The sequence below is a fragment of the Alexandromys fortis genome, unplaced genomic scaffold, assembly GCF_014885135.2.
Source record: "Alexandromys fortis isolate MF-2015 unplaced genomic scaffold, M_Fortis_MF-2015_v1.1 scaffold_225, whole genome shotgun sequence".
Taxonomy (NCBI): domain Eukaryota; kingdom Metazoa; phylum Chordata; class Mammalia; order Rodentia; family Cricetidae; genus Alexandromys; species Alexandromys fortis.
The window spans coordinates 1,882,750-1,909,900 of NW_026068119.1; the positions used below are offsets into that span (position 1 = coordinate 1,882,750).

Sequence of the window (27,151 nt, forward strand, 5' to 3'; positions counted from 1 at the left end):
TAATGTTAGTCAGAGATAAGGAAGGATTTTTTTAATCAAAGTTCATTCAACAGAAAAAAGTATCTCAAGTAATATAATTCAGAATGTTTTTCTTGTTTGAGAAATACAAGGGGTAAAACTTGCATTACATTTAAAATTAATACTTCAATACAGAAAACATACTCTAAAAACTTAATGGTAAGAAACATGCTTTTTAATAGAGTTGAGAATGAGGAAATCTGTAAGAGGAAGAAATCAGGAATTCAGTATTAAAAGATGAAGAAAGTCAAAGGGGATCTCAGCTAGAGATGCACAGAGGGGGTGGTGGTACAAGGGAATTCATTCTGAACGTATTTCAGACTGTCTTTCGGCAGCAGACACATGCCAAGCAAGTGAGCTTGCTAGTTGTTGTTCTCAGGAACTTCAGGGCATTGGAGACTTTTTATAGTGCCTAATTATAATGCCTTATACATTGTACACTATACAATATATTACAAAATAAATATTAACCCTGCAAACTTTCAGGGCTCCACTTTGAATGGATCATACCCAAGGAGGCAAGAGTAGGAATAAACATCCTAGAAATGATTATCTATGTACACAGACATATACTCCTTTTAGATACTAGCCAAAAAAAAGGAATTTCATCTAAAATAGAATTGGGCATATTCTTTGGTCTAACATGAAAATGGTTATGTGTCCATGAAAACTGCACAGTATGGTATGAAGTTATTGTCAAGTGTATTTTCTATTAATGTTTATATAGAATTTGTAAGTTCTTTTGAGATAGAATCTCATGTAGGCCAGGTTAGCCTCAAACTTGCTGTCTAACCAAGGTTGAATTTCTGAATTTCTTGCCTTTGCCTTCCTAGTTTTGGAGTTATAAAGCATGTACTACCACTCTATCTTTTAATTGAAAATAAATTTTCGTTCCTACAATAAAAAAAAAGATTATCAGTGCCCCAACCAGCAGGAAGTAGCCTGGAAAACTATGCCCACATTCCCCGAAAATGGACTATGAATATTTTCCTTCATTTAGGATGTTGCTCACAAATTGTTATGACTAATGGTCAGGACAAAAGCTAAACAAAGGATATTAGATTTAGAGTTCTTGTTATTTAAAAAAGGGGGGAAGTAGTGTGGGACAATTACCTATATTCTGTCAATTATATTTTAAATAAGTGCTGGTTGGACAGTAGCCAGTCAGGAAGTATAGGCAGGACAAATAGACAGGAAGTAGAGGTGGGTCAATGAGAACAGGAGAATTCTGGGATAAAGGAAGTTCCTCAGCAGTTCTGACCCAGCCACAGAAGAAGCAAGATGTGACTGCCTTGTTGAAAAATGTATCGAGCCACATGGCTATCACAGATAAGAATTATGGGCTAATATGAGTTATAAGTGTTAATAAGAAGCCTGAGCTAATGGGACAATCAGTTTATAGTTAATGTAGACCTTTGTGTGATTTCTGTGGGACTTAACAATTGCAGGAACCGGGCAGGACAGAAACCCCGACAACAGTGAACTAACTCTAGGTTTTCAACTTTCATTAGCCACCATCCATGCTGGGGTGGGCTTTTGGGGATGCAGCTGCCTTTGAGTCATTCTCATCTAACGTGAATAGGTATTTACTCATATTTCTTCAGGAAAAATGTCATGTGATATAAGTGCATTTGACCAAAGTCAACACATTACTTTAAAGAAAACAGGCATACTAGAAATAGAAGAAACATCCTCCACCAGAAAAAGGTTATATATGAATAACCCACAACTAACAAAAACTCAGTGGAAAAAAAAAGTTGAATGCTTTCTGCATAAAAACAGTATCAAGATAAATTTTTCTATTCCTACAACTTCTACCAACATTATATTGGAGATTCTAGTAGAAATTGAGAAAAAGAGAAATAAGCGCCCTTCAGAACTTGAAAAGGTTCAAAATCATGTATTTTTTATGTATTATTTGCTTTATGTATTATTTATGTCTTGATACATAGCCTAAGTTTGCCTGTATCTCAGTTTGTAGCCCAGGTTGGCCTCAAACTCATCATTATCCTGCCTTTGCCTCTTGAGTGCTAGGATTACAGGTATGTTTTACCACACCAAACTACTAGAGCTAATAAATGAGCTCTTTAAAGTTGCACAGACAAGAAACACGGTTCAATGAACAATGCTGATTCAAACCTGATGCCCCGAGTTAAAGTCCAGGAACAAACATGGCAGAAAAAGAAAACTGGCTCCCACAAGTTTTCTTCTGAGCTCTACATGGATACTACAGCATTCTTCTGCCTACACACACACACACACACACACACACACACACACACACGTGCATAGTACATAAAATAAAAAAATAAAGTTGCAGGATACAATGATAATACAAAAACATCAGCAGTATGTCTATATACTAATAATGATTAAATTGGTTTATGTTGAGGTCTTTGATTCATTTTGACTTGAGTTTTGTACATGGGGATAGGTATGAATCTATTTGCATTCTTCTACATGTCAATATACAGTCATGCCAGCACTATTTGTTGAAGATGCTTTCTTTTTCCATTTTCTATAGCCAATTTTTAAATTGGGTTATTTGTTTTCTTGACTCTTGGTTTCTTGAGTTTCTTATAGATTTTGGATATTAACCTTCTATCAGATATCTATCTTACAAAGAAAGATTCTCTCCCAGCTAGTGGATTTCCTTTTCACTAGGTTGATTGTTTCCTCAGCTGTACAAAAGCATCTTAGATTTATGAGTTCCCATTTTTCAGTTATTGGCCTTACTCCTTGAGTGAATAAAATAATAAAATTCCTATTCAGAAACTATCATCCCACACCTAAATCTTTTCTTCTAGAAGTTTCAGGGTTTCAAGTTTTACATTGAGGTCTCTGATCTACTTGAAACTGATTTTTGTGGATGGCAATATATATAAACCCAATTTCATTCTTCTACATGTAAACATCTCATTTTCTTATTTCTTGAAGATTCAATCTTTCCTCCAGTGTTATTTTTGGAATCCTTTTTGTCAAATATCAAATGGCTATAATTATATGCTAATGAGAGATATTAGTTAATTTTACTTATTAATATGTGTATTGTGGGGGTTGCATGCACAGGGGTACATGCCAAAAAGTAGATATGGAGGTCAGAAGACAACTTGCTGGTGTCGCTTCTGTTCTTCCTACCACTCCTGGAAATTTCAAGCTTGACAACGAGCCTTTGTTCACTGATCGATCTCACTATTTATAAGTATTTTTAATTAAACTAAATTATATACATATACAATCTGCTATAAGCATTCTTTAAAATTTTTCTTTATTTGTTCTGATTTCATGTGTGTGTTGAACATATATACTTAACAATGCAATAACAAACAAAAAACACTACATTGAAAACCAGCTTTCTTCAGTTCTCCAGTCTTGCTTTATTTCTTCACAGCAATTCAACCAATTATCCAGCCTTCTTCTTCTAACCCCACCCCTTTCCTAAGGGTGTCTAGAAGTCTTGCTCTATTATTCCCTCCCCCACGCGCGCAGGCACGCCCGCGCCTTTAAAAAAAGATATCAACTTATAATTACTTGGTTCTATATGTTACATTTGCTTTGACTTGCAAACAGGGTCTCATGTAGTGCTTATGCCACCGCAACCCGTTTATCAATACATTTACTTTTAAAGGGTTGTTATGAAGGGCAACGCTGGGGGAAGTCCTTGGACCTACGAAATAGCCACAGTTCTTGGTATTTTGCACGTAAATTATAAACATTTGAAAGCTTTTGACCCAGAGGGCGGTAAGATTCTCACTGAAGGTGCCCTTTGAGGAACACTGGTGCAAACGGCGGGTTATTTATGATATACTCTGAATCGGATCCATCCGTCTGCGTGAGGGAATTGGGATCGACCCGGAAGCCACTCTGGAAAATGTGCTCCTTATTGAGGTATAGGTAGTGGTGAGGTCTGCCGTAGTCTGGATTCCCAACGTTTTAGCTTGCTCATTCCCTAAATCTCTTAACAGTCCTTTTCCCAGAAGTCGGTATTGGTCCTCCAGCAGCTCCCGCTTTTCGACCAAATCTCTTCTAAACTTGTCACTCATACGCGTTTAGCCAATCATCACCTAAACATAAGCACCAATGAATACACAGACTCGTAGGAAGAGAGGCGGGCCTTCACGTACAAACGATCCAATCACTGACGCCAACGGCAGACGCCTCAGAAGGCAGTTATTTCCGTTCCTGCTTTCTTAAGATGGCTGCGGCTAAGGGCGGTTGTGGCTTAGAAGCTGCTGCTGGAAACGGGCGGCGGCTCCACCTAGGAATTCCTGAAGCGGTGTTTGTGGTAAGAGATCCTGTTCCTTGGCGTCTTGGTCCTAGATTGAAGATTACTTTTCAGTCGCCACACAGGTCTGCGTTGTTGGGGGAAGGTGGGGAGCTGAGCTGAAAAGTCCCGGGAGGGAATGCCCGGTCTGTTTTCCCGACCCACCCGCATCCTGGTTTTTCAGACCCTGCCGGGGGGATGGCTTTGAAGAGTGGCCAGAAGGCCGGAAGAGAGAGTGGGGGAGGACTGCGGAGCAGGACCCGGATGCTAGGCGGTTGTCCTTTGCCCCCCCCCCTCCCCGAAAGGGCCGATTATTGAGGAGCACAAGACAGCGATGGTGTGGTGCTGGAGACGTAGATAGGTAATGGGTAGAAACTTAGTATAGTGAGTAGGCGGAACTGAGTGACACCTAGTCACTTTAAGCAGGGTCGTGGTCCGTTTCCTTGGAAATGGAAGTAGACTGCCGTGAAAGTAGATGTTAGTTATCACGAATGTGAATTCCTTATGTGTCTTGCTTTTAGAAATTGAGGGATTATGCAGTGCACTGGATAACTGGCTGTCATTAGGTGTCTGAAACCATTTTATATTTGGTTTTTCATTCAAGCAGTTTGGGGAGACAACAAATTGTATGCAGTTGTGAGAATTTGTGGGGAATACAATTGGAAGGTTTCATGTAACAGGGAGAACAACCCAAATTCAAAGAGAAGGTAGAAGTTGTATATATTTTATCACTTATTTGTGCTGAAGCACTGCTTGCTTTATAATCTTAGTGGAATTTTCCTTGACCTTTTGTTTTATACCAAAAGTGTATATACTCCCTTATGTCTAATATTCTTCAAAAGATCCATTTCTTTTACTTAAATCACATTTTATATTGTATAATTTACTGGTGGAATAATTGTTTTGTGTATTCTCAGTGTGCCATGTTTTTAAAGGTATCTTTCAAGTGACCTTTACATGAAATAATATTTTCTGAGGTTCAGAAATTTTCTAAAGAGATTTTTGTAAAACTTAGGAGGGAGTGGCTGTTGTTCCTATTTTGTAGATAGGAACCTATTTTGTGAAGAAACCAAGAAAATACTGTTCCTGAATATTTTATCCCAGATCACACATGATATAAATGAGCTATCCAGACTTCACATATGAGCAGACAGGAGGGCTTCAGAACCTCTGGTTGTGCTCTGTTATTTAGTGGTTAGGTATTTTTCCTGATCCTACCACAATGCTTACACATAAGATTGTGTGTGTATGTATGTATATGTGTGTATGTATGTATATATATGTGTGTTTGTGTGTGTGTGTGTGTGTGAGTGTAATTTCCGTGTGTCTTAAATATAACAGTAGTCAGAGGTAACTTCAGATGTTGATTTAATGAATACCAACCTTATTTGAGGGCATTATAATCTTAACCTAAACCTATCTATCTTTCTATCTATCTATTGAGACAGAGCCCCACACTGTAGCCCGGGTTGGCCTAGAACTCATTGTGTGTACTAGGCTAGCTTCAGGCTCATAGCAACCCTCCTACCTCTGCTTTCCAAGCGTTGAGATTAAAGACAGACACAGTGACACCTGGTTCTAAAATTTTATGGTTAAAGAAAATTGTTACATATGGTTAAATATACCAATAAGATGTAATAAGCAGCCCAATCTATATATACATAATTATTTTGATGTTCCAAAACTAATGGGAGTGGCATGCTATTGTAGCAATATAAAATTCTACAGTAGAGAGTATTTGAATCCTGCCCTGTCTTCCCACTTGCTGCCTAGCCTTGAGTATATATGGATGGCAATGTTTATGGGGTTACCGTGAAAAATAAAACGTGTTCAACTGAATTAAAGCAGTAAGAAATATGATAAATTTGGCACACAATGTGCTCAATTCTTTGACTAGGGAACATGAATAGACAGTGTGTTTTCATTGCTAATAGTTTTCTTTCTTTCTTTTTCTTTCTTTCTCTTTCTTTCTTTCTTTCTTTCTTTCTTTCTTTCTTTCTTTCTTTCTTTCGTTCGTTCGTTCGTTCGTTTTTTGAGACAAGGTTTCTCTGTAGCTTTGGAGCCTGTCCTGGAACTAGCTCTTGTAGACCAGGCTGGCCTTGAACTCAGAGATCCACCTGCCTCTGCCTCCCAAGTGCTGTGATTAAAGGCTTGTGCCGCCACCACCACCCAGTCAATAGTTTTAATATTTGCTACAGGAGAAATGTACAAAACATCTCAACCTATATATGAATCAGAATTAGAACAAGAAGACTAAATTAACTACATAATATAGTGAGCTGCCCCAAATTGTCTTTCTTTAACTTATTTTTGTCTTTTTTTTTTTTTTTTTTTGAGACAGGCATTATGTAACCTGGGATAACCCAAATTTGTTGTATGTCTCAGGCTGGTCTTGAATTTCAGATCTTTGTGCTTCTGCTTCATGAGTTTTGGGATTATAGGTCTGTACTATCATGTCTAGCTTATCTATAACTTTTCTTCTGGCAGTACCTAGGGCTTCATGTCTGGTAGGCAAGTGGTATACTACTGAGCTCCAATCCATCTATGTTTGACTTTTTATAATTATGTTTTTAATTAAAAATAAGCCTTTGGTAAAACTAGTTCTTGCTAATGGAGTCCATTAGACACACTTAAGGGTAGGCTCCATGCCCACCAGTAGACTGCCAATACAAAATGAATTCAATGGTATTTTTGTAGACTTGTCTCATTGCTTTGTTTGAGCATTTTTTTTCTTACTGGCTTTTTACTTGAATGTTATTTCAGATTTTGTGTTTTTATGGATTTTGTGTGTATGTTCTTATATTTTCCTTTCTTTTTAAAATTATGCTGTGATTTTTTTGTTTGTTTGCCTGCTTTTTAAAGAGAGAGAAATGGTATGGAGTTGGGGAGGTGGGAGGATCTTGGAGAAGTTGGGGGAGGATATATTTTATGAAAAAATTAAAACAAGCCTTTGAAGAAAAAAAAAGAAAACTTGTTCTTTTTGCATTTTATAAGCAAAGTGAAAATCAGATTTATGATATAAATTTAAGATTTTATATTATTTTTCATATTAAAGGAAGATGTAGATTCTTTCATGAAGCAGCCTGGCAATGAAACTGCAGATACAGTGTTAAAGAAGCTGGATGAACAATATCAGAAGTATAAGTTTATGGAACTCAACCTTGCTCAAAAGAAAAGGAGGTAATCAAAATAATTTCTACATTTAAAAAACTTTATTATAATTATCAATTATGTAAGTTGTACAAGCCAGTGAGTTTTATTCTGATATAGTCACACATACAAATATTGTGTCTGGATCATATTCACCTTCCCTGATGCCACCCACCCTTTCCTTTAGTCTGGTGTATTTTGTTTAGCATGATGACATATATAGTTCTGTTAATTATATTGCAAATGATATGTTTTCATTCTTACTAATTGTTGTATAATGTTTCATTTCCACATAAGTGTGTGTACCATGCATGCACACATACTTACTTATTCATTTATCTGTTGTTCTTAGCTATTGTGAATAGTGCCATAGTGAATATTAGTATGCACACAACATTTCCATGGTTACTTTGTTTTCTTTTGGGTATCCAGTCAGCAATCATATAACTGAATCAGATAGTATTTCCTTTTTTAGTGTTCCCAATTATATTGTATGCACATGTATGTTCAGGTTCATACATGCCATTGCGTAAACATAGGTTCTCATGTGCCATAGTGCATGTGTGGAGGTCAGAGAATAACTTTCTGGATCAGTTCTCTTCTGCCACTTTGTTGAGGCTGGGTCTCTCTTGCTATTTCTAATACTTTGTATACTTCAAGCTAGCTTCTAGGTAGTTCTCATTTTGCCATGCTGAGATTACAGATGACAGCCACTGCATCCTATTTTTCTGTGAGTTTTAGGGATCGAACTCGGGTTGAGAGACTTATCAGCAAGGGCTTTTACCTGCTGAGCCATTTCTCTGGCCTCATTTTTATATTTTTGAGGAGTATTCATATTGTTATATATAAGAGGTATTATAATTTACATTCCTGTTAGCAGTATATAAGGTACCTTTTTTCGTATATCTTTGCCAGTATTGCTAATAATTATTTTTAAGACAGAGTATCATATAGCACAGGCTGGTCTTGAATTTGCTATGTAACAAAGGATGACTTTGAGGTTCTGATCCTTCTGCCTTCACCTCCCAAGTGTAGGGAGTTACAGGTATGTACCATAAGGCCTGGCTTTATTTTTTTCCTGCCATACTGGGTAATTGAACCTAAGGCCTCATATGTACTAGGTGGGTGCTCTACCTTTGAGTTATATTGCTAGCCCTTCTAATATTTTTTTATTTTGAAATAGGTTCTTAAGTTACCCAGGTAAATCTTGAACTTTCGATCTTACTGTCTCTGCCTTCTTAATAGCTGGGATGACAGGCCTACACCACCAGGCATAGCCTGGTATTTTTGATGGATAGCTATTCTGACTCTGTTGAGATGAAATCTCTGTAGTTTTAATTTGCATTTCATCTTTGCATGAAGTGGAGATTGTTGGGGGAAGGGGCTGCTTGTTTGTCCCAGCCACCTGACTAGCTTAACCCTGAAATAATAACACAGAAACTGTATTAATTAAAACACTGCTTGGCCCATTAGCTCTAGCTTCTTATTGGCTAACTCTTACATCTTAATTTAACCCATTTCTGTTAATCTGTGTATCGCCACGTAGCAGTGGCTTACCTGCAAAGATTTGGCATGTCTGACTCTGGCAGCTCCATGGTGGCTCTCACTCTGCCCTTCTTTCTCTCAGCATTCGGTCCAGTCCTTCCCACCTAGCTAAGTTCTGCCCTATCAACAGGCCAAGGCAGTTTCTTTTATTCATTGATGGTAATTACAGCACACAGAGGGGACTCCCACATCAGGAGATCAGAATTTATATGTATCAGCTTTACAACTTGGCCGTTTCTCTACCTCTGGAGATCATATATATACTTTTCTACCTTGTATCTGTGATAGGGTAGCTAATAATTCACACTGGGTGATTCAAAGGGCATCTAGATGATTTGTACATTAAAAAAAAAACAGTATGACAAATGTATACACTGAGAAGACATCACTGTGCTTTGCCTGAGTTAGCTTATTATAGTTTACTTGTGCTGCGTATGTTTACCTATAACAGCCCCATATAGTACTACACAGGTGATTGATGTTTTAAGATTTGGAATTTAATATATTTGGATACATGTCGTTTTAAAAATTAGTTATAAAATCGATCTTTTAAATTTAAGCTTATAATTAAATGCAGAGCCTGTGTATCACTTCTACAGAATGTGGCCTGTACTAGAAATGTTAGCAACAGGGAATTAGACACGAAATAAGACTTTTTACACTATGTATTGAATATATCCATAGTTTATATATTATCTTACTTTTTAATTTAAAAAATATTTTATGCATATGAATGTTTTCCTGTCTGTATGTCTGTGTACTGTGTGCATGCCTGGTGCTTGTGGAAGTCAGAACCGATATCAGATCTGCAGCTGGGTTATAGATGGTTATGAACCACCACATGTGTGCTGGGAATTGAATTAGGGTCCTCTGAAAGAACAGTGTTTTAAACCACTGAGTAATCTCTTTGGTCCCTTAAATATTGTAATCAACTGTTTATATTCTTAATAGTCTCTATATGGCTTATTAAATATACTTGTTTTATAATATTTATCATAAATATTTTCTCTTATATCTAAAATATTTAAATCTTAGGAAATACCTTAACTTTTTATATTTATAAATAGTTTTTAAGGACATAGGTGAAAATTGCAAGCCTAGTAAGATAGTCCTGATGTTTATTTTTGCCTGTAAAATACTATATTAACCTTTTTATCCCTCCTCACAGACTGAAAGGTCAGATTCCTGAAATTAAACAGACTTTGGAAATTCTAAAATACATGCAGAAGAAAAAAGTAAGTGTATTTTTGTTTGCAAGTATAAGTGGATCAGAATTCTTTGACAGAGACTTGATTTCCTTGACTCCTTGGTACTGGTACTTCATTTATGCAGTAGGATTCACCTTTACCTTCTTGTTAATGTTACCTACAGTAACATTAAAAACAGTATACTACGTCAAAAAGTTGGCTTTGTGGCCTTCCCTTAAAATCAAGTTTAATTCTCAGCTCCTCACTTAAATTACTTTGTGTGTGAAATTTTAATTAGAAATGATGTTGGGTATTTTTTTAAATGTCTTATTCTAATAAGGTAGCAAAATTTAAGAATGTTTTCACTTAATTTTTTTTTTTTTTTTTTTTGGTTTTTCGAGACAGGGTTTCTCTGTGGCTTTGGAGCCTGTCCTGGAACTAGCTCTGTAGACCAGGCTGGTCTCGAACTCACAGAGATCTGCCTGCCTCTGCCTCCCGAGTGCTGGGATTAAAGGCATGTGCCACCATTGCCCGGCTTCACTTAATTTTTATGGGTGTACTACTGGCATATTGGCTTCATAGTAGTAGTTTGGGAGTGATCATTCTGTTTCTGTTTTGTTTTTTAAATAGTTTAAGGACTGGCTATAGATCTTTGCTTTGAATGTCTAGTATAAGTCTTCTGTGAATTCATCTGGTCCTGGACTTCATTTTAGCTGGAAGGCTTTTTTTCTTTTTCTTTTTTTTCTCTGATAATTTTTTTTGAATATTTATTTACGTATTATGTGTACAATGTTCTGTATGTGTATATGCCTGAAGGTCAGAAGAGGGCACCAGACCCCATTACAGATGGTTGTGAGCCACCATGTGGTTGCTGGGAATTGAACTCAGGACCTTTGGAAGAGCAGGCAATGCTCTTAACCACTGAGCCATCTCTCCAGCCCTCTCTGATAATTTTTTTATTACTTTATAAACAATAAGAATCAAAATTTCTACTTCCTTCCCTCCTCCCATTCCCCTCCCACTCCCCCACTCTCCTCCCTTCCTCCCCCTCCCTCCTTAAGAGAGGCAGGGAACCCTGCCCTGTGGGAAGTCCAAGGCCCTCCCCCCTCCATCCAGGCTTAGGAAGGTGTGCATCCAAATAGACTAGGGTCCCAAAAGGAAGGCTTTTATTTCATACAGTTTTTTCTTAGGAGTCTATTTAAGTCATTGACTTCTTGGCTTAATTTTGGTGGTTTGGCTGAATTCAGATGTTTTTCTTTTAGATTCTCTAGTTTAGTGGCATACAGGTTTTAAAAATATTCCCTTATAATATTCTACATTTCTTTTTTGTAATGTTTTCCTGTTCATTTCTGATTTTGTTATTTTGGATCCCTCTTTCTTTTGGTTAGTTGGGCTAAGGGTATCTAAGTTATGTTAGTCTTCTCAAAGAACCAGATCTTAGATTTTTTGATTCTCTATATTGTTTTCTTTGTTTCTATTTAGTTGATTTCTGCTCTGAGTTTTATTATTTTTTTTACATTGATTGAGTTTAGATTTGGTTTGTTCTTTTTCCAACTTTTTGAGTTATATCATTAAGCCATTTATTTGTGCTCTTTTTGATTTTTTTTTTTAAGTGTAGGCACTTAGAACTGTGAATATTCCTCATGGGACTGCTTTAATGTGTTTCAGAGATGTGCTCTATTTTAGAAAAGCTTCCATATGTTGCTGAATAGAATGTATATTCTTTGGTCTTTGGATAGAATATTTGTAGACATCTGTTAGGTGTATTTGATGTATGATATCAATTGATTCTGATGTTTCTCTGTTTCTTTTGTCCAGATGACCTATCTATTGGAGAAAGTGGGGTATTGAAAATCACCTACTTAATAATGGATTGATGTTAATCTGCATCTTTAAATCCAGTAGTAGATTTTTTTTTAAAAATGAAATTGGGCATCCATGAGTTTACACATATGTTTAGGATAATAATATCTTCTTGGTTAACTGTTCCCTTGATTAGAGTCATATATCCTCCTTATCTCTTCTGATTAATTTTAGTTTGAAGTCTATTTTGTCAGATACTAGGATAGTGACATCTGCTTGCTTCCGGGTTCCATTTGATTAAGTAGTTTTGCTCATCCTTTTACTCTTAGGCATTGCTTAACTTTGAAACTAAGATGTACTTCTTGGAGGCTTATTATAACCTTGATAGCTGCAGGAACTATTGTTGTTTTATTTTATGGATGAGGAACTTGAGACATAGATAAATAGTGACATGCCAAATTTAAACAGCTAGTAAGCAGCTGAATCAGAGTCCATGCCAAGTCATTTTAGCCATTCATTATATAATAGCTATTTGTTTTTTTACTACTAAGTAAGTCTTCATGTTGGTACTCTTTTAAATGTCTTGGGATCCCTCCTTTATAACCTTGATATCAACCTGACCTGTCTGTGGTACTGTCATATTTTAAAGGAGTCCACCAATTCAATGGAGACCAGATTCTTACTGGCAGATAACCTGTACTGCAAAGCTTCGGTTCCTCCTACTGATAAAGTGTGCCTGTGGTTGGGGGTAAGTAAATGTTATAGCCACAGCTACTCACTGTATTTGTAAAACAATGTTTTCTGACCAGCAAAACTTTTTTTTCTTAAAATGTAATGTCTTTATCTCTCTTTGGTTTAGGAAGAATGAAGGTGTAGAGTTCAAATGGTCTTTTATTAGAAATGGACTGGAATTAGGAGTGTCTTTAAAAGACTACACACATTTAATGTTTTTTCCAGTCCAAGCAAAACTGACCAAACCTACTCTTCAGCTGTGTGTGTATGTGTGTGTCTGTGTGTGTGGATGGGGAGGTGGGGGGTGGAGAGTGAACTCGGGGCTTTGAGTATGCCAGGAAAGCACTCTACCATGGATCCACATTCCCCAGCCTTTTGTTTTTCTAAGACAACATCTCATATGTAGCCCAGACTGTCCTTTGACTTCTAATCCTCCCACCTTTGCTTACCCACTACTGAGATTGCAGTCATGCCACCATGCCCAACTACTTCTCCAGTTACTGTTTTGTCTTTTCAGAATATAGCAGAAGGAAGATAGAGGGGAGGGGCTGTGGCTCATTTGGTAAAATACTTGCTTTACAAGCATGAAAACCTGAGTTCAATACTGAGAATTCACATAGAAAAGGCAATACATATATTTGTGGTCCCAGGTTTTGGGTTTCACAAAGAAATGGGGGGTCTAGAAGGAAAAGCTGAAAGGGGTGGAGACAAAGAACTAGGGAGACCCTAGGCTTGCACTAAGAGGTAGAGTCCCTAGGGAATTACCAGTAGTTTTAATGTAATCAAATTTCTTTCTTCTATTTTCAAAGTATATTCATTGGTATGCTGGCAAGTGGCAATCAATTTAGGTACAAAATGGCGAACAATTAGGGAGGAAAGACCTTTATTTGTAATATTTGCTGATTTCTATGATATAGTGTTCTGATCATTCCTGTATGATATACTGGAATGTATAATTGAAAAGAGGTGTGTATACAATTGTCATTTACATTTCAGTGCAAAATATTCCAAAATACTCTTGTGTTACATTCCTCAGCAAACACCCTTCAGTCCTAGTGTCGGTGGTGGTAGCCTGAGGATCTTTCTTCCTCTTTAGGGACTGCTACTAGGTAAAAGTGGGTCTTTGACTATGCTGCATACAATAACTCAGGGCTAAGTCAGCACGAAGCAAAGTTTATGAAGTATTTGTAAGAGTTGTTTCAAATCTAAGTGGGAATGTTTAGAGAGAGAAGGTGCTTAGGAAAAGTACAGTACCCTCAAGGCACGGTTCTCAACTTCTCAAAAGAGAGATGTGCTTAGTTTTACTAGGGTTGAACTCAGAGGACTTATGTCTGCTAAACAGTTACTGTATGTCTGACTTACACCAACCCTTTAATTGTTATTTTGGCCATACATATTTGTAGGGTATAGTGTGGTAATTCAGTATGTATATACAATGTATACAGATCTACTAAGGGCAATTTAATATTTCCATCTTTTTACTACTTTGAATTTAGAGACATTAAGCTCTAAGGGTTAGGCTTCATGGCAGTATGTATAGTCCTAGCATTTTGGTAGGCTAATTCCTTCAAGTTCAAAGTTAGCCTGGGTTATGGGATAAGACTCTGTCTCAACACCCCTCCTCCAAATATATAGAAATAGTAGAGTATTGTAGCACAACTAATAAAAACCCAGAGATGGATATTGGGGTTCAACCTGAAGATCAGGAAAGCAAAACAGCCAGCTGTTGGCTCTTACTTCTACCTCAGTCCGAAAATGGTGATCCTGCCTCTGGTAGTCTCTCTAGTTCTGGGATTAAGGGCGTGCACCACTATCATCTGGTTTCTACGGCAAATTAGTGTGGCTACTGGGATCAAAGGTGTGGGTCACCACTGCCTGGTCTGTAAGGCTGACCAGTATGGCTGTTTTATTTACTTTCTGATCTTGTGGCAATCTTTATTAAAATACAAATAAAATATCACTACACAGTATTATGAACTGTAGTTAACACAACTATTCTTTAGAACACTAGAACTGTGCTTTGGTATCTATTACCAAATTCCCTCTAACCTTACCTCAAAACCCCTCCTAGTCTCTGATAATCATTATACATTCATTTTTAAAAAGCATCTACATGTAATATGGTAGCCTGCTATATTTCTCCTTTGTGTCTGACTAAAATCTTGTGTTCTAGTTAGGTTACTGATATTAATTTAGAGCTCCCATTATCTACTGTATGCCACATTGTTGCTGTGTGTAAAGGTTCCAAATAATTTCTTTGAAGATACTGCCTCTTTTTTTAACAATTAAGGTAAAATTTACTATTTAAAAGTATACAGTTTCATAGTTTTTAGTGTGTAGTTGTGCAACTGTGATCTCTTTTTATTCCAGAACATTTTATTTACCCCATAAAGAAACCCATTTCTATTAACATTCTACATTCCTTTTGCTACTTCCTTTCCTCTGGTTTCCACTGTACTTGATTTTTACCAGATGGCTGAGAGCGTAGCAACTGCTAATTTACATCCTTTCTCTGTGTATTGTCTTCATTCCTTTATAGCCCAAAATACCCTGTTTTGTGTATAAACCACATCTTGTCCATTCATTATTAACTAATAGATATTTGGTATATCTCTCCTTTTTGGCTATTGTGAATAAATTTTCGTGCCAATATATATTTTCAGTGTTCTTGAGGTATGTATGTGTCCTGGCTTTTAATGTTTGATTGCTTGCTTCCTTTCTTTCTTTGATTTTTGATAAAGAGCCTTTCTGTGTAGTCCTGGCTTTCCTAGAATAGGCTGACCTCAAACTCATAAGATATCTTCCTTGCTCTTTGTCAAAAACCACTATGTACAACTATTGATGTTAGTTTTGTGGTTTTTTGGTTTTAATTACTGTCATTTTAGTTAATTGAAGTTCAGTAAGTACTGTTTTTTAGTTATTTGAGGTTCGGTAATTACCATTGCAGCCACCCATCTTCTTTCAGAACACAGAGTCTTGTATAAGCTACTCAAGTGTTTTACCAATGAAATACATCCCCAGTTTCTGTTTTGCTTTTTTTTTGTTTTTTGTTTGGTTGGTTTTTTTTGAGACATGGCCTTCCTATGTGACCCAGGATGGCCTTGACCTCCCATTCTTCCTGCCTCAGACTAGCAAGTGCTGGGTTAATGCTTTTTGCTTCTTTGTTCCTTGACAGATTGTTTTGTATCCCAGGCTTGCAACAAACTGTGTAGCTGAGGATGACCATGAACTACTGATCTCCTCTGCCTCCTGAGTATTAGAATAGATGTGACTTTTTCTGTTTTTCTTTCCTGAGACAAACTCTTACTATATAGCACAGACTGGTCTTGAGCTCGGAATCCCCCTTCCTCAGCCTCCTGCATTCCAGGATTATAGCCACAAGTCTCTCTTAAGCTTTAATACTTGTTTGACAGATAACATTTTTATATGTAATTTAAAAGATATAAAAGCACCATCTTAATCATTTTCTCTATGAGTCAATTATCACCGACTGGGTAATTTATAAAGAATTAGGTCTGTTTGCTATGTCTGGAAACTGGGAAGTCTAAGAGGATGGTGCCAGCATCCGGTGAGGGCCATAGGCTGTATCATATGGTAGAAGAGATCATTTGGTAAAACTGTAAGGCATAATAGCTTACTAATGCCATCATGTAAGTTCCTCATGATGTCATCTAAATCTGATGGCTTCCTAAAGACCCTGTCTCAATATTCTACTAGTATATGTATTTGGTACTTTTCATTCTGGGAGACAAATCTATAGCAAAGATATCCTGTGAAGAGCCTACTTCTCTTTAGCACAGTGTACCTGTCTTTAAAGTAATCAGTAGTCTATTTCTTGGTATCCTTCATGTTGACTGAGGTTTCTGTTGACAGAGGTTTCTGTCCCACCTGGTCCTGTAGCCGTTCAGTCCCAAAGAAATACACAGAGGTCTACATTAATTATAAACTGGTTGACCTAGTAGCTCAGGCTTCTTATTAATTAATTCTTTTTTTTTTATTAAAAATTCCCGCCTCCTCCCCGCCTCCCCTTTCCCCCCCCCCCCCCCCTCTCCCCCCCCCCCCCCCCGCCCCACTCCCCTTTCCTCCCTTTCCAGTCTGAAGAGCAGTCCAGATTCCCTGCCCTGTGGGAAGTCCAAGGTCCTCCCCCCTCCATCCAGGTCTAGGAAAGTGAGCATCCAAACAGGCTAGGCTCCCACAAAGCCAGTACATGCAGTAGGATCAAAACCCAGTGCCATTGTTCTTGGCTTCTCAGCAGCCCTCATTGTCCACCATACTCAAAGAGTCCGGTTTTATCCCATGCTTTTTCAGTCACAGTCCAGCTGGCCTTGGTGAGCTCCCAATAGATCAGCCCCACCCACTGTCTCAGTGGGTGCTTATAACTTATATCAGCCCATAATTCTTGTCTATGTTAGCCATGTGGCTTGGTACCTTTTTCAAGGCAGTCACATCTTGTTTGCTCTGTGTCTGGCTTCCTCTCTGTCTGGGTGACAACTACAGACTGAAACTACCCTCTTCCCAGAATTCTTGTTGCCCCACCTTTACTTCCTGTCTGGTTGCTGTTACCACGCCTATACTTCCTATCTGGCTACTGGTCAATCAGCATTTTATTAAACAAGTACAAGAAGCATATCTTTATAGGGTAAAATCATTGTTCCACAGTACCTTTAAGAAAAGTTTTATACATACATAGGTAAAGACCATATCCATCTGCCCTTTTACAGAAATGGTAACACACACTATTCTTTTTCCCATTTCATAATGTGTGTTGTGATTATGTGTATTGATATTTCATTTCCTACATATATGTAACTCTGGGGTCAGCAAGTTTTCTGTAAAGGCTCAAATAGTAATATTTTCTATTTTTTAAGGCTGTATGGTCTTTGTCTTATGCTCTGCTGTAGCACAGTATAAGACATTGGGCTGGTTTGGTTCAGGGGCTGCAGTTTGCAGACATTTGCGTTAACATGGAGATTGTTAAGTAATTGTCATGACTTTTTTCTCTTTAGGCTAATGTAATGCTTGAATACGATATTGATGAAGCTCAGGCATTGTTGGAAAAGAATTTATCAACTGCCACAAAGAATCTGGATTCTCTTGAGGAAGACCTTGACTTTCTTCGAGATCAATTTACTACTACAGAAGTCAGTATCCTTTTAAGAAATAGGCAAAGAGAAGGAGAAAGATTTTTTTAAATTCTTATATTGTTTTTATGGGGAGAAGGACTTTATTTTTTTTTAAGATTTATTTAGTTATTTAGTTATTTATTTAGTTATGTATACAGTGTTTTGCCTGCACTACAGAAGAGGGCACCAGATCTCATTATAGATGCTTTGTGAGCCACCATGTGCTTGCTAGGAACTGAACTCAGGACCTCTGGGACCTCTGGAAGAGCAGCCAGTGCTCTTAACCTCTGAGCCATCTCTCCAGTCCCCCCATGACTTTATTCTTAAATAAATGTGAAGTTGGAGATTGTATAAGATAATGGCTATCTTATTTGAATCAAAAAGCTTAGAGATAAAATAATAAATTTGAAATATAGAGACATGAACAACAAGCAGATTCACACTGCTCAGTAAGTTTTTTCAAATAAATTGACTTAATCAGTTAAAAAAAAAACATTAAAAATTCTCTTCTAGCTATTTTGAGGCATACAATAAAATGTCCACCATAGTCATTGTACTATGTCACAGAACATGAGCTGTTTGTTATTCTCTGTTCCGACTGAGCTCCCAAACCTGTCAATCATCTGTCCCCAGCCCTCCTGCCACTGTTATAATCAAATAGTTTAATTTCACAAACATTTAAAAGTCCTCTGTGTTATTTTACTCACCCCTAAAATACCACAGGCATTTTGTGTTTCCTTTCGTTCTTTCCTTCATCTGTTCCTCCTACCTAGAACCATTTCTCTTTTTATACTTAATGGTAATCCTTTATCCTTCATATTTCAATTTAAACATCAGAGAATTTCTCAACTTTTTCTAATTCTGTCAGAGCTGTCCCCCACTGTACATATAGTACTTTGTTTTTCTTGCTTAACCCAAAGCTTTTCAATTGTAGGAGCTACAGTCTCTCCCAACATGTAGCATGTAGTAGGTATGTTCTTGCAAGATAGGTTTTTTTTGAGGTTTAGTGCCAGGATCATCTGATTAGTGAATACTTGATTCAGCTGTGAGATTCTGAGGCTTTAGGAGAGCTAGACTTTATGGAAAAGAAAAGGTGTTATTGTGCGAGAAAATGAGATTCAGTGAAAAAAGTCATCTAAGTTGAATCCTAGAAACCTAGAGAAATGCCATTTATCATTGATGTAGTAATGTATAAACTGGAAAAGTTAGAGTGCTAGACAGACATTAGAATAAGTTCTGATGAATCTAAACTCCATGAAGGAAGGGACTTCAACTAGCTAATTCAAGGATGTGTAGAGTACCTAGTCACAGAGATACTTAGTAAACTAGAGGATCTGTTAAGCCCAGAGAACTGTAAGATATAAAATTTTTAATAATTTTACTCATTTTAACATTTTGTGCCGGGATATAGAGTCAGAGATTTTTGAAACTTTGTGAGTGAAGAATGAGTTTTAAAACTTGACAAAATAATAGAAAAAATGAGTTAGACATAGTGGTATGTACACTACAGTTTCATATACTTGGGAGTTTGGGGTTTGAGTCTGAACCCATGAGTTTCAGGAAAGCCTGGGTAGTATTGTAATATGTCTCAAATTTGTTGAGAGTATCTAGCATATATTCATTAAGTGTAGTGTTATAGTTGACTAGATAGGCTAAGCAGTTATTGATTGGAAGTCTTGATTTTTTAGAAGTTAATTCTAGAATTTTCTTAGCAATTGATAGTATAACAACATGGCTGTCAACAGTAGTTGCCACTAATATTTTTGTTTGTGTATTTCTGTGTCTTTGTTTCACTTTATGAGTTACTGATAATTTCATTTGTTATCTTTAGCATTATATTTGCATTTTCTTTGACAATTCTTGCAGATATGGCTAGGGTTTATAATTGGGATGTAAAAAGAAGAAACAAAGATGATTCTACCAAGAACAAAGCGTAACACTGGAATTGAAAATGTGGTTCAGGTTTCCAAACATGTTAAATAAGCCAGTGTTTATCTTTAAAGAGTGATGTAACTTTGAGTGTTTTTTTTCACAGCAGAAATAATAAAAACATAAAGACACCATTTTATTTATTTGTGAAAACAAAAATTACTTTCAAATATTTTATGAAATTAACAGTATCCTTTTCATATTTCCCTACAAAGTAATGCTGCTTTTATTTTATCTGTTATAAGACAACTCTTAACTGAAATGGCCGAAAACTGTGAGGAATGCTATGGAGGCTGCTGAATGCTGAGCACCAGCACAGTTTACACAATTTTTTTTTTTTTTTATCACTTGATGTTACTCTCACTTAATGTGGTAAACCTTTTAGAGGCAAGAAAGACAATTCAATATTTGTAAACTTGTTTTTCTTTAGTTTTTGTAGGATATCATCCTTTGTTGCTGTTGTGTTCTATAAATGGGGTTTCATGCATTTCTGCTTAACCAATAGCTTTTATGATACTCTAATCTTTTCAGAAAATGATTATTTACTTTCATACACAGTTTGAGGGCTATTGACATATATAAAATTTTGACCCCAAATAAGTACGCTATGTCTTTGCAATGCCAGTATAAGGGAGACTTGATCAATGTGAGAGAACACTACCCATTCAAAACTTTATGCTAAGATAATTTTATATTATGTAACAGTTCTCCAAAGCACCTTGAACAGGACTATTAACATAAATGTAAATCTGCATTGGTTCAAAAGAGTTGTAAGCTTTTTTATTTGTGATAAAATTGCATAGGAATGATAAAATTGGTGGAAAGCCATTGGCACTGTGGTAAAAATACTTGGTGGTACAGATTCTGGTAAAAATAGATGCATGTTATTCTATCTCCATGTAGTAAAAAGTATACTTGTACGATGTTTTGTACTTGTATTTCATGTAATTAAAACAATTATATTCAAACTGTTGCCCGATACCTTTTTCATGTTAATCTTTATCTTCATCTGTATAGGTTTTTGGAAAATACCAAAAGTCAGGTAAAACAAGCATTTATATTGTAGGGGTCTGGAGACTGGTAAGTTCAATTGAAGTGCAAGGGCAGTGCCCTCATGATGTACTCATTTCTCTAACTTCCTACATTCATCCTAATACTTTGAGGTATTAGCACTTATGTTTTAACATGAGAAAAACATTTCAGATGATATCTAAGGTTAACATAGGTCTCTTCACATTTTATGGGGTTCATTTACATGTACCTAACTAGTATATGTTAAGAGCTTTTTTGTGAAAACAACAGAAAATCCCATTGGAAGGAATACAGATAAATAAGATTTTAATCTGAAATATATCGAACTTTCTTTTTTTTATTACTAATTTTTTTGGACAATATATTTTGATCATGTTTTTCCCGTCCCTCAACTCCTCCCAAACTTCCTTGGTTTAGGTTTTCTTTTATGAATTTTTTAAATTTTAGAATTTGAAGTTTGTAAGTACTATTTTTCCCACACTGTAGTAGATATATCGGTACAGGGTGTTCCTGTTAATATAGGAATGGTGTTTCTCTTCTGTAAACATCTATTTTGTTTTAAATATCTAGAAAGATTAAATATGAATCTGTAGTTAATATAAGGAATGTGAAGAAAACTGCCACGTGGTAACAATAAATTATACAGTACAAATTAAGTTAATCATTCAATAAATGTTTAATGTTTCATGAGCACTGTTAGTTCCTAGTAAAAGAAAGATATTTAATCTTAAATCTACTAAATTATTTCTTTCATAATGATCTGATAGGTCTGCCTTTTTATGTTACTAGGCCTTTTCCCTTTGTAGCTCTTAATATTTATTTACTCTGTATGTTTAGTGTTTTGATTATTATGTTTTGAGGGTATATTTTTTGGATCCAGTCTATTTGGTGTTTTGTAAGCTTCTTGTATCTTCATAGGCATACCTTTCTTTAGGTTGGGAAAGTTTTTTTCTATGATTTTGTTAAATATATTTTCTGTGCTTTTGAGTTGAGTTTCTTCTTTTATACCTATTATTTTTAGGTTTGGTTTTTTTTTTTTTCATGGTGTTCCATATTTCCTGGATATTTTGTGTTAAGGTTTTGTTAGATTTAATGTCTTCTTTGACTGATGAGTCTATTTCCTCTATTGTATCCTCAGCGCTTGAGATTCTCTCTTTTGTCTCTTGTATTCTGCTGTTTATGCTGTGTTTATGGTTCCTGATAGTTTTCTCATGATTTCTGTTTCTATAATTTCTTTGGCTTGTGTTTTCTTTATTGTCTATATTTCAAGTCTTGAATAGTTTCTTTCATATGTTTGATTGTTTTTTTCTTGGTTTTCTTTAAGGGATTTGCTGATGTCGTCCAATTTTTTGTTTGTCTTTTCCTCCATTTCTTTGAGGGAGTTTCTCATTTCCTCTTTAGGAGTTTCAAACCTTCTCCTGAAGTTAGTTTTTAAGTCATTTTCTTCTGCTTCATCTATATCTGGTTGTTCAAGTCTTGCTGTTGAAGGATCTTTAGGTTTTAATGGTGTCATGTTGCTCTTTGTGGTGTAGCATGTGTTCTTACCTTTTCTACTCATCTTTTCCTCTAATAGGTGTGATTGGAGCTGTCTGTGATTCTGTTGATTAATCTTCTAGGTGCCAGTGAATCCCAGACTCAGATGATTGTTCCTCATGGTACAGTCAGTGTCACAGTTTTAGTTACCCCTTTGGTCACTCTATGTTCCTGGAGGTTGCTCAGTGCTCTGGGGCTTTGCTCCACTCCTTTGGAGTTTGCTGTCTCAGGCCTGCTCCATCCTAGGTTATTGGCTCAGACCTATTTCTATAAATGTCCCTGGTCTGGATCCATTCCCGCAGACGTTCCTGGCTTGGAGTTGGTCCTGGAAAGGCCTCTGGCTCTGACCTACTCTGGGAGTTCCCAGGCTTGGGTGTGGCTAAACCCGCAGAGGACCTGGTACAGGCTTACTCTGAGGAGAGGTTCCCAGACTCACACTGGGATCTACAGAAGTTTCTGATTCCTGACTATTCCATTTCATATCCCAGACCAATGGGCACACCCACAGAAGTTCTGGCTTAGACATACCCTCTCTGCAGTCCCAAACTCATGCCTGTACATGTAGAGATCTCTGGTTTCTTCCTACTCCCTTGGAGGTCCCAGATTCATGCCAGACCTGCAGAGGTTCTGGCTCAGGCCTAGTTCCTTGGAGGTCCTAGACTCACACCCAGACCCACAGGGGTTCTGCCTTAGGTCTACTCCCTTGAAGGTCCCAGATTCACATTTGGACCCTCAGCAGTCTCTGTCTTGGTCTCACTCAGTGGTTGCTCCCTTGTATCTGTTCCTGTGGAGTTCACTATCTAAGGTCTGCTCTGGCCTAGGTCACTGGCTCGGTCTTGGTCTGCCAATGTACCTGGACTGTTCTGCTCCTGCTCCGATGGAGGTCACTTTCTCAGGCCCACTCTAGCCTAAGTAGCTGGTTCATTACCACTCCTGTGGAAATTTTTTTTTTTTTTTTTTTTTTTTTTTTGCCTCAGGACTGCTCTAGCCCAAGGTGGAGTTCTTGCCTCTTTATGTAGTCACTTAATGATATATACTTTCCTTTTAGCACTGCCTTTATTGTGTTCCATAGGTTTGGGTTCATTGTGCCTTCATTTTTGTTGAATTCTAGAAAGTCTTTAATTTCTTTCTTATTTCTTCCTTGACCCAGGGGTGATTTAGTATTTCCATGTTTAATTTCCATGAGTTTATAGACTTTATCCAAATATTGTCACTATTAAATTCTAACTTTAAACCATAGTGATCTGATAAGATTCAGGGTGTTATTCCAATTTTTTTTAATCAGTTGAGGGTTTTTTTTTTTTTTTTTGTACCAAGTATGTGGTCAATTTTAGAGAAGGTTCCATGAAGTGCTGAGAAGAAGGTATATTCTCTCCTGATTGGGTGGAATGTTCTATAGATGTCTATTAAGTCCATTTGTTTCATAACATCTGTTAGTTCTCTTATTTCTCTGTTAAATTTCTGTCTGGTTGACCTATCCATTGGTGAGAGTGGAGTGTTGAAGTTTCCTATTAGTGTGTGGGGTTTGATGTGCGATTTAAGTTTTAGTAATCTTACTTTTACATATGTGTGTGCTCTTGTATTAGGGGATATAGATATTCAGGATTGAGACTTCCTGTTATGAGTTTAAAGTGTCCTCCATATCTTCTGATTGATTTTAGTTTGAAATCAATTTTGTTAGATATTAGGATAGGTACACCTGCTTGTTTCTTAGGTCCATTTGATTGGAAAAACTTTTCCCAACCCTTTACTCTGAGGTAGTGTCTGTCTTTGAGGTCGAGGTGTGTTATTCTTCTATACAGAAGAAGGATGGATCCTGCTTTTGCATCCATTCTCTTAGCTTGTGTCTTTTTATAAGTGAATTGAGTCCATTGATATTAAGAGATATTAATGACCAGTATTGGTAATTCCTGTTATTTTTGATGATAGTTTTTGTTTCTCTTCTTTGGGGTTTACTGGTGTGAGATTATCTGTTTTCTCTGTGTGTGTGTGTTGTTTTTTGGGGGAGGGCATGCAGTTAGCTTCCTTGTGTTGAAGTTTCCTTTCTAGTACTTTCTTTAGGACTGGGTTTGTGGATACATTTTTTTTTTTTAAATCTGGTTTTGTCATGGGATATCTTATTTTCTCCATTGATGCTGATTGAAAGGTTTGCTGGGTATAGTAGTCTGGGCTTGCATCTGTGGTCTCTTAGTGTCTGCAGCACATCTGTACAGGACATTCTGTCTTTCATGATTTCCATTGAGATATTGGGTGTAATTCTGATAGGTCTGCCTTTATATATTACTTGACCTTTTTTTTTTTTGCTGCTCTTAAGGTTCTTTATTCTATATGTTTTGCATTTTGTTTATTATATGGAAAAGGATTTTTTTTGGTCCAGTGTATTTGGTGTTCTGTAAGCTTGTACTTTCATAGGGATATTCTTCTTTAGATTGGGAAATTCTATGATTTTGTTGACTATATTTTCTGTGCCTTTGAGCTGGTCTGCTGCTCCTCCTCCTCCTCCTCCTCCTCCTCCTCCTCCTCCTCCTCTTCTTCTTCTTCTTCTTCTTCTTCTTCTTTTCTTTCTTCTTCTGTCTTTTTATGATGTCCCAGATTTCTTGGAGATTTTGTATAAGGAATTTGTTGGATTTAATGTTTTCTTTGACTGATGAATCTATTTCCTCTATATTATCTTCAACACCTGAGCTTCTTTCTTCCATCTGTTGTATTCTGTTGGTTACGCTTTCATCTATAGTTCCCATTCATTTACCCAGATATTCCATTTCCATAATTCCTTTGGTTTGTGTTTTCTTTATTGCCTTTATTTCAGTCTTCAAGTCTTGAATTGTCTGAATTTTTTGCTTCACCTGTTTGAATGTTTTTTCTTTTTTGGGGGGGGGGTGGTTCTTTAAGAGATTTATGTATTTCTTCCAATTTTTTGTTCATCTTTTCCTACATTTCTTTAAGGGAATTTTTATTTTATCTTTAAAGGTTTCCATCTTTCTCATAAAGTTACATTTAAAAATTTCTTCTTCTGAGTTAGGATGACCAAGTCTTCCTGTTGTATTAGCATTGGGTTCTGGTGTTACCATGTCGAATTTTTGGTTGAATGAATTCTTGCATTAGCACCTACCTATCACTTCCTCCAGTTGATGCTTGTGTAGTGTCTTTGCCTCTTGGTCCAAAGACAGCAGTAGCTGTCTATGACTTTGGGAATTGTTCTTGGTCTGCTCTATAGTGTTGCTGTAGGTGTCTCAGGGAGCCACTGAGATCTTTCTTCCCCCATTCTCTTCATCCAATCTCTTGGTCAGCTCACTTCCTTTGCTCTATTGGTCCACTTTGTACAGCCATAACTTGTGCTTCAGAGTTCCTCTCTTTGTCCTACCTGTGTAGTCACAGCCTGTGCTTCAGAGTTCCTCTGAGGTCCCAGGGGATAGGAGGGTTTGGGGGTGGAATTGGACTTGTAGCTTACAGGATCCAATCGATGGGGTGGGAGTGTTGGAACATTCTACCTACAGGAAGCTTGCCTGTTGGCTGGCTAGAGAAGCTGTGGCAGGTTGGGGGAGGGGCCTGGGGTTTTGCCCCAGTATGGAGGGTTTAGAGAGTAGGGTGCATCACTGGGTGGGTGGTCACTCACCTTTTGGTCCTCTCTGTGTAGTTGTAGCCTGTGTTTCAGAGTTCCTCTGAGGTTGCTGGGCATAGGAGGGTTTGTGGGACTTATAGGCTCTGATCGATGGGGTGGAGGTCAGAGTATTTCTCTTATGTGCCTTCCTATTAATGCTTATCGTGTATAGTGTTTGGATTGTTTATCTTCATTAAACATTAATTTAAAATTTTAACTAAAAAATAAATATTTCATTTTGAGAACCATTTATATATTCTAGTTATAAATTTTAATTAAATATTGCAAATATTACTTCCAGGTCAACGATTTGCCTTTCCATTTTCTAAAGAGTCATTTAAAGACCAAATAATTTTCATTATATATATGTGTGTGTGTGTGTGTGTGTGTGTACATGCATGTGTATGGTCATTCATGTGGAAGCCAGCAAACAACCTCAGGTATCATTCCTCAGGTGCCATCTACCAGGTCTTGTAATGGCCTGGAGTTCATGAATTAGGCTAGGCTGACTGGTCAATGAGCCATGAAGACCTGTCTGTCTCTATATTTCCAGTATCTTGGGTTCTAGTGATTGAACTCAGGTCCTCATGCTTTCAAGACAAGCATTTTACCAACTAAGCCAGTTCCCCAACCTTTCAATTTTGATTAAGTTATACTTGTTAGTTTTTAAAACTGTCTAGTATATTTCCTTTATTTACATTTCTCTTTTTTCACTGGAAATGTAGTTTAGTGCTAGATTATTTGCCTAGTACATATGAGCCCTGGATTTGGTTCCCAGCACCACAAAAAGTATATATATACTTTTTGTGGTGCTGGGATATATATATTCCTATTTGGTTTATTATCTCCTCTCTCTAGCACTCCCTCCTTTTTTGAGACAGAGTATCATGTATTCCAGGCTGGCTTTAAATTCACTGTGTAGCTGTGACTGACCTTAAATTCCAGATCCTCATGCTTCCATCTTTCAAGTGTTGGAATTGTAGGCATGCCCCAAGATGTCAAGCTTTCTATTTAGGTTTGTTTAGAAGTTTTGATTTTAGCTCTTATCCAATTTCTGTATATGGTATGAAGTAAAAGTCAAGGTTCATTTATTTGCATAAGCATTCTCAGTTCTTTCAGCATTATTTTCGTTGTGGTTTTGTTTTTGAGATAAGGTCCTCTATGTAGCCCTGGATGTCCTGAAATTCTCTATTTTATTTTATTTTTCCTTTTTTTTTTTTTTTTTTTTTTTTTT

General features: G+C 36.9%; 1 protein-coding gene across 1 annotated transcript; it reads left to right on the forward strand.

The window, feature by feature from the left end:
• Positions 1 to 4,185: 4,185 nt before the first annotated feature.
• Vbp1 (VHL binding protein 1) lies at positions 4,186 to 20,719 on the forward strand. Its single transcript, XM_050124963.1, has 6 exons — positions 4,186 to 4,303; positions 7,338 to 7,462; positions 10,146 to 10,212; positions 12,617 to 12,715; positions 17,706 to 17,844; positions 19,689 to 20,719. The coding sequence occupies exons 1-6, from the start codon at positions 4,214 to 4,216 to the stop codon at positions 19,757 to 19,759; spliced, it is 591 nt and encodes a 196-aa protein (XP_049980920.1). The 5' UTR covers positions 4,186 to 4,213; the 3' UTR covers positions 19,760 to 20,719.
• The last annotated feature ends 6,432 nt before the right edge of the window (positions 20,720 to 27,151 follow it).

Excerpts from the sequence above, each read along its gene's own strand:
- Vbp1 (XM_050124963.1), top strand. The coding sequence starts at position 4,214 with ATGGCTGCGGCTAAGGGCGGTTGTGGCTTAGAAGCTGCTGCTGGAAAC. Across the intron at positions 10,213-12,616 it reads AATACATGCAGAAGAAAAAA|GAGTCCACCAATTCAATGGA; the intron begins GTAAGTGTATTT and ends CATATTTTAAAG. Across the intron at positions 17,845-19,688 it reads ATTTACTACTACAGAAGTCA|ATATGGCTAGGGTTTATAAT; the intron begins GTATCCTTTTAA and ends CAATTCTTGCAG.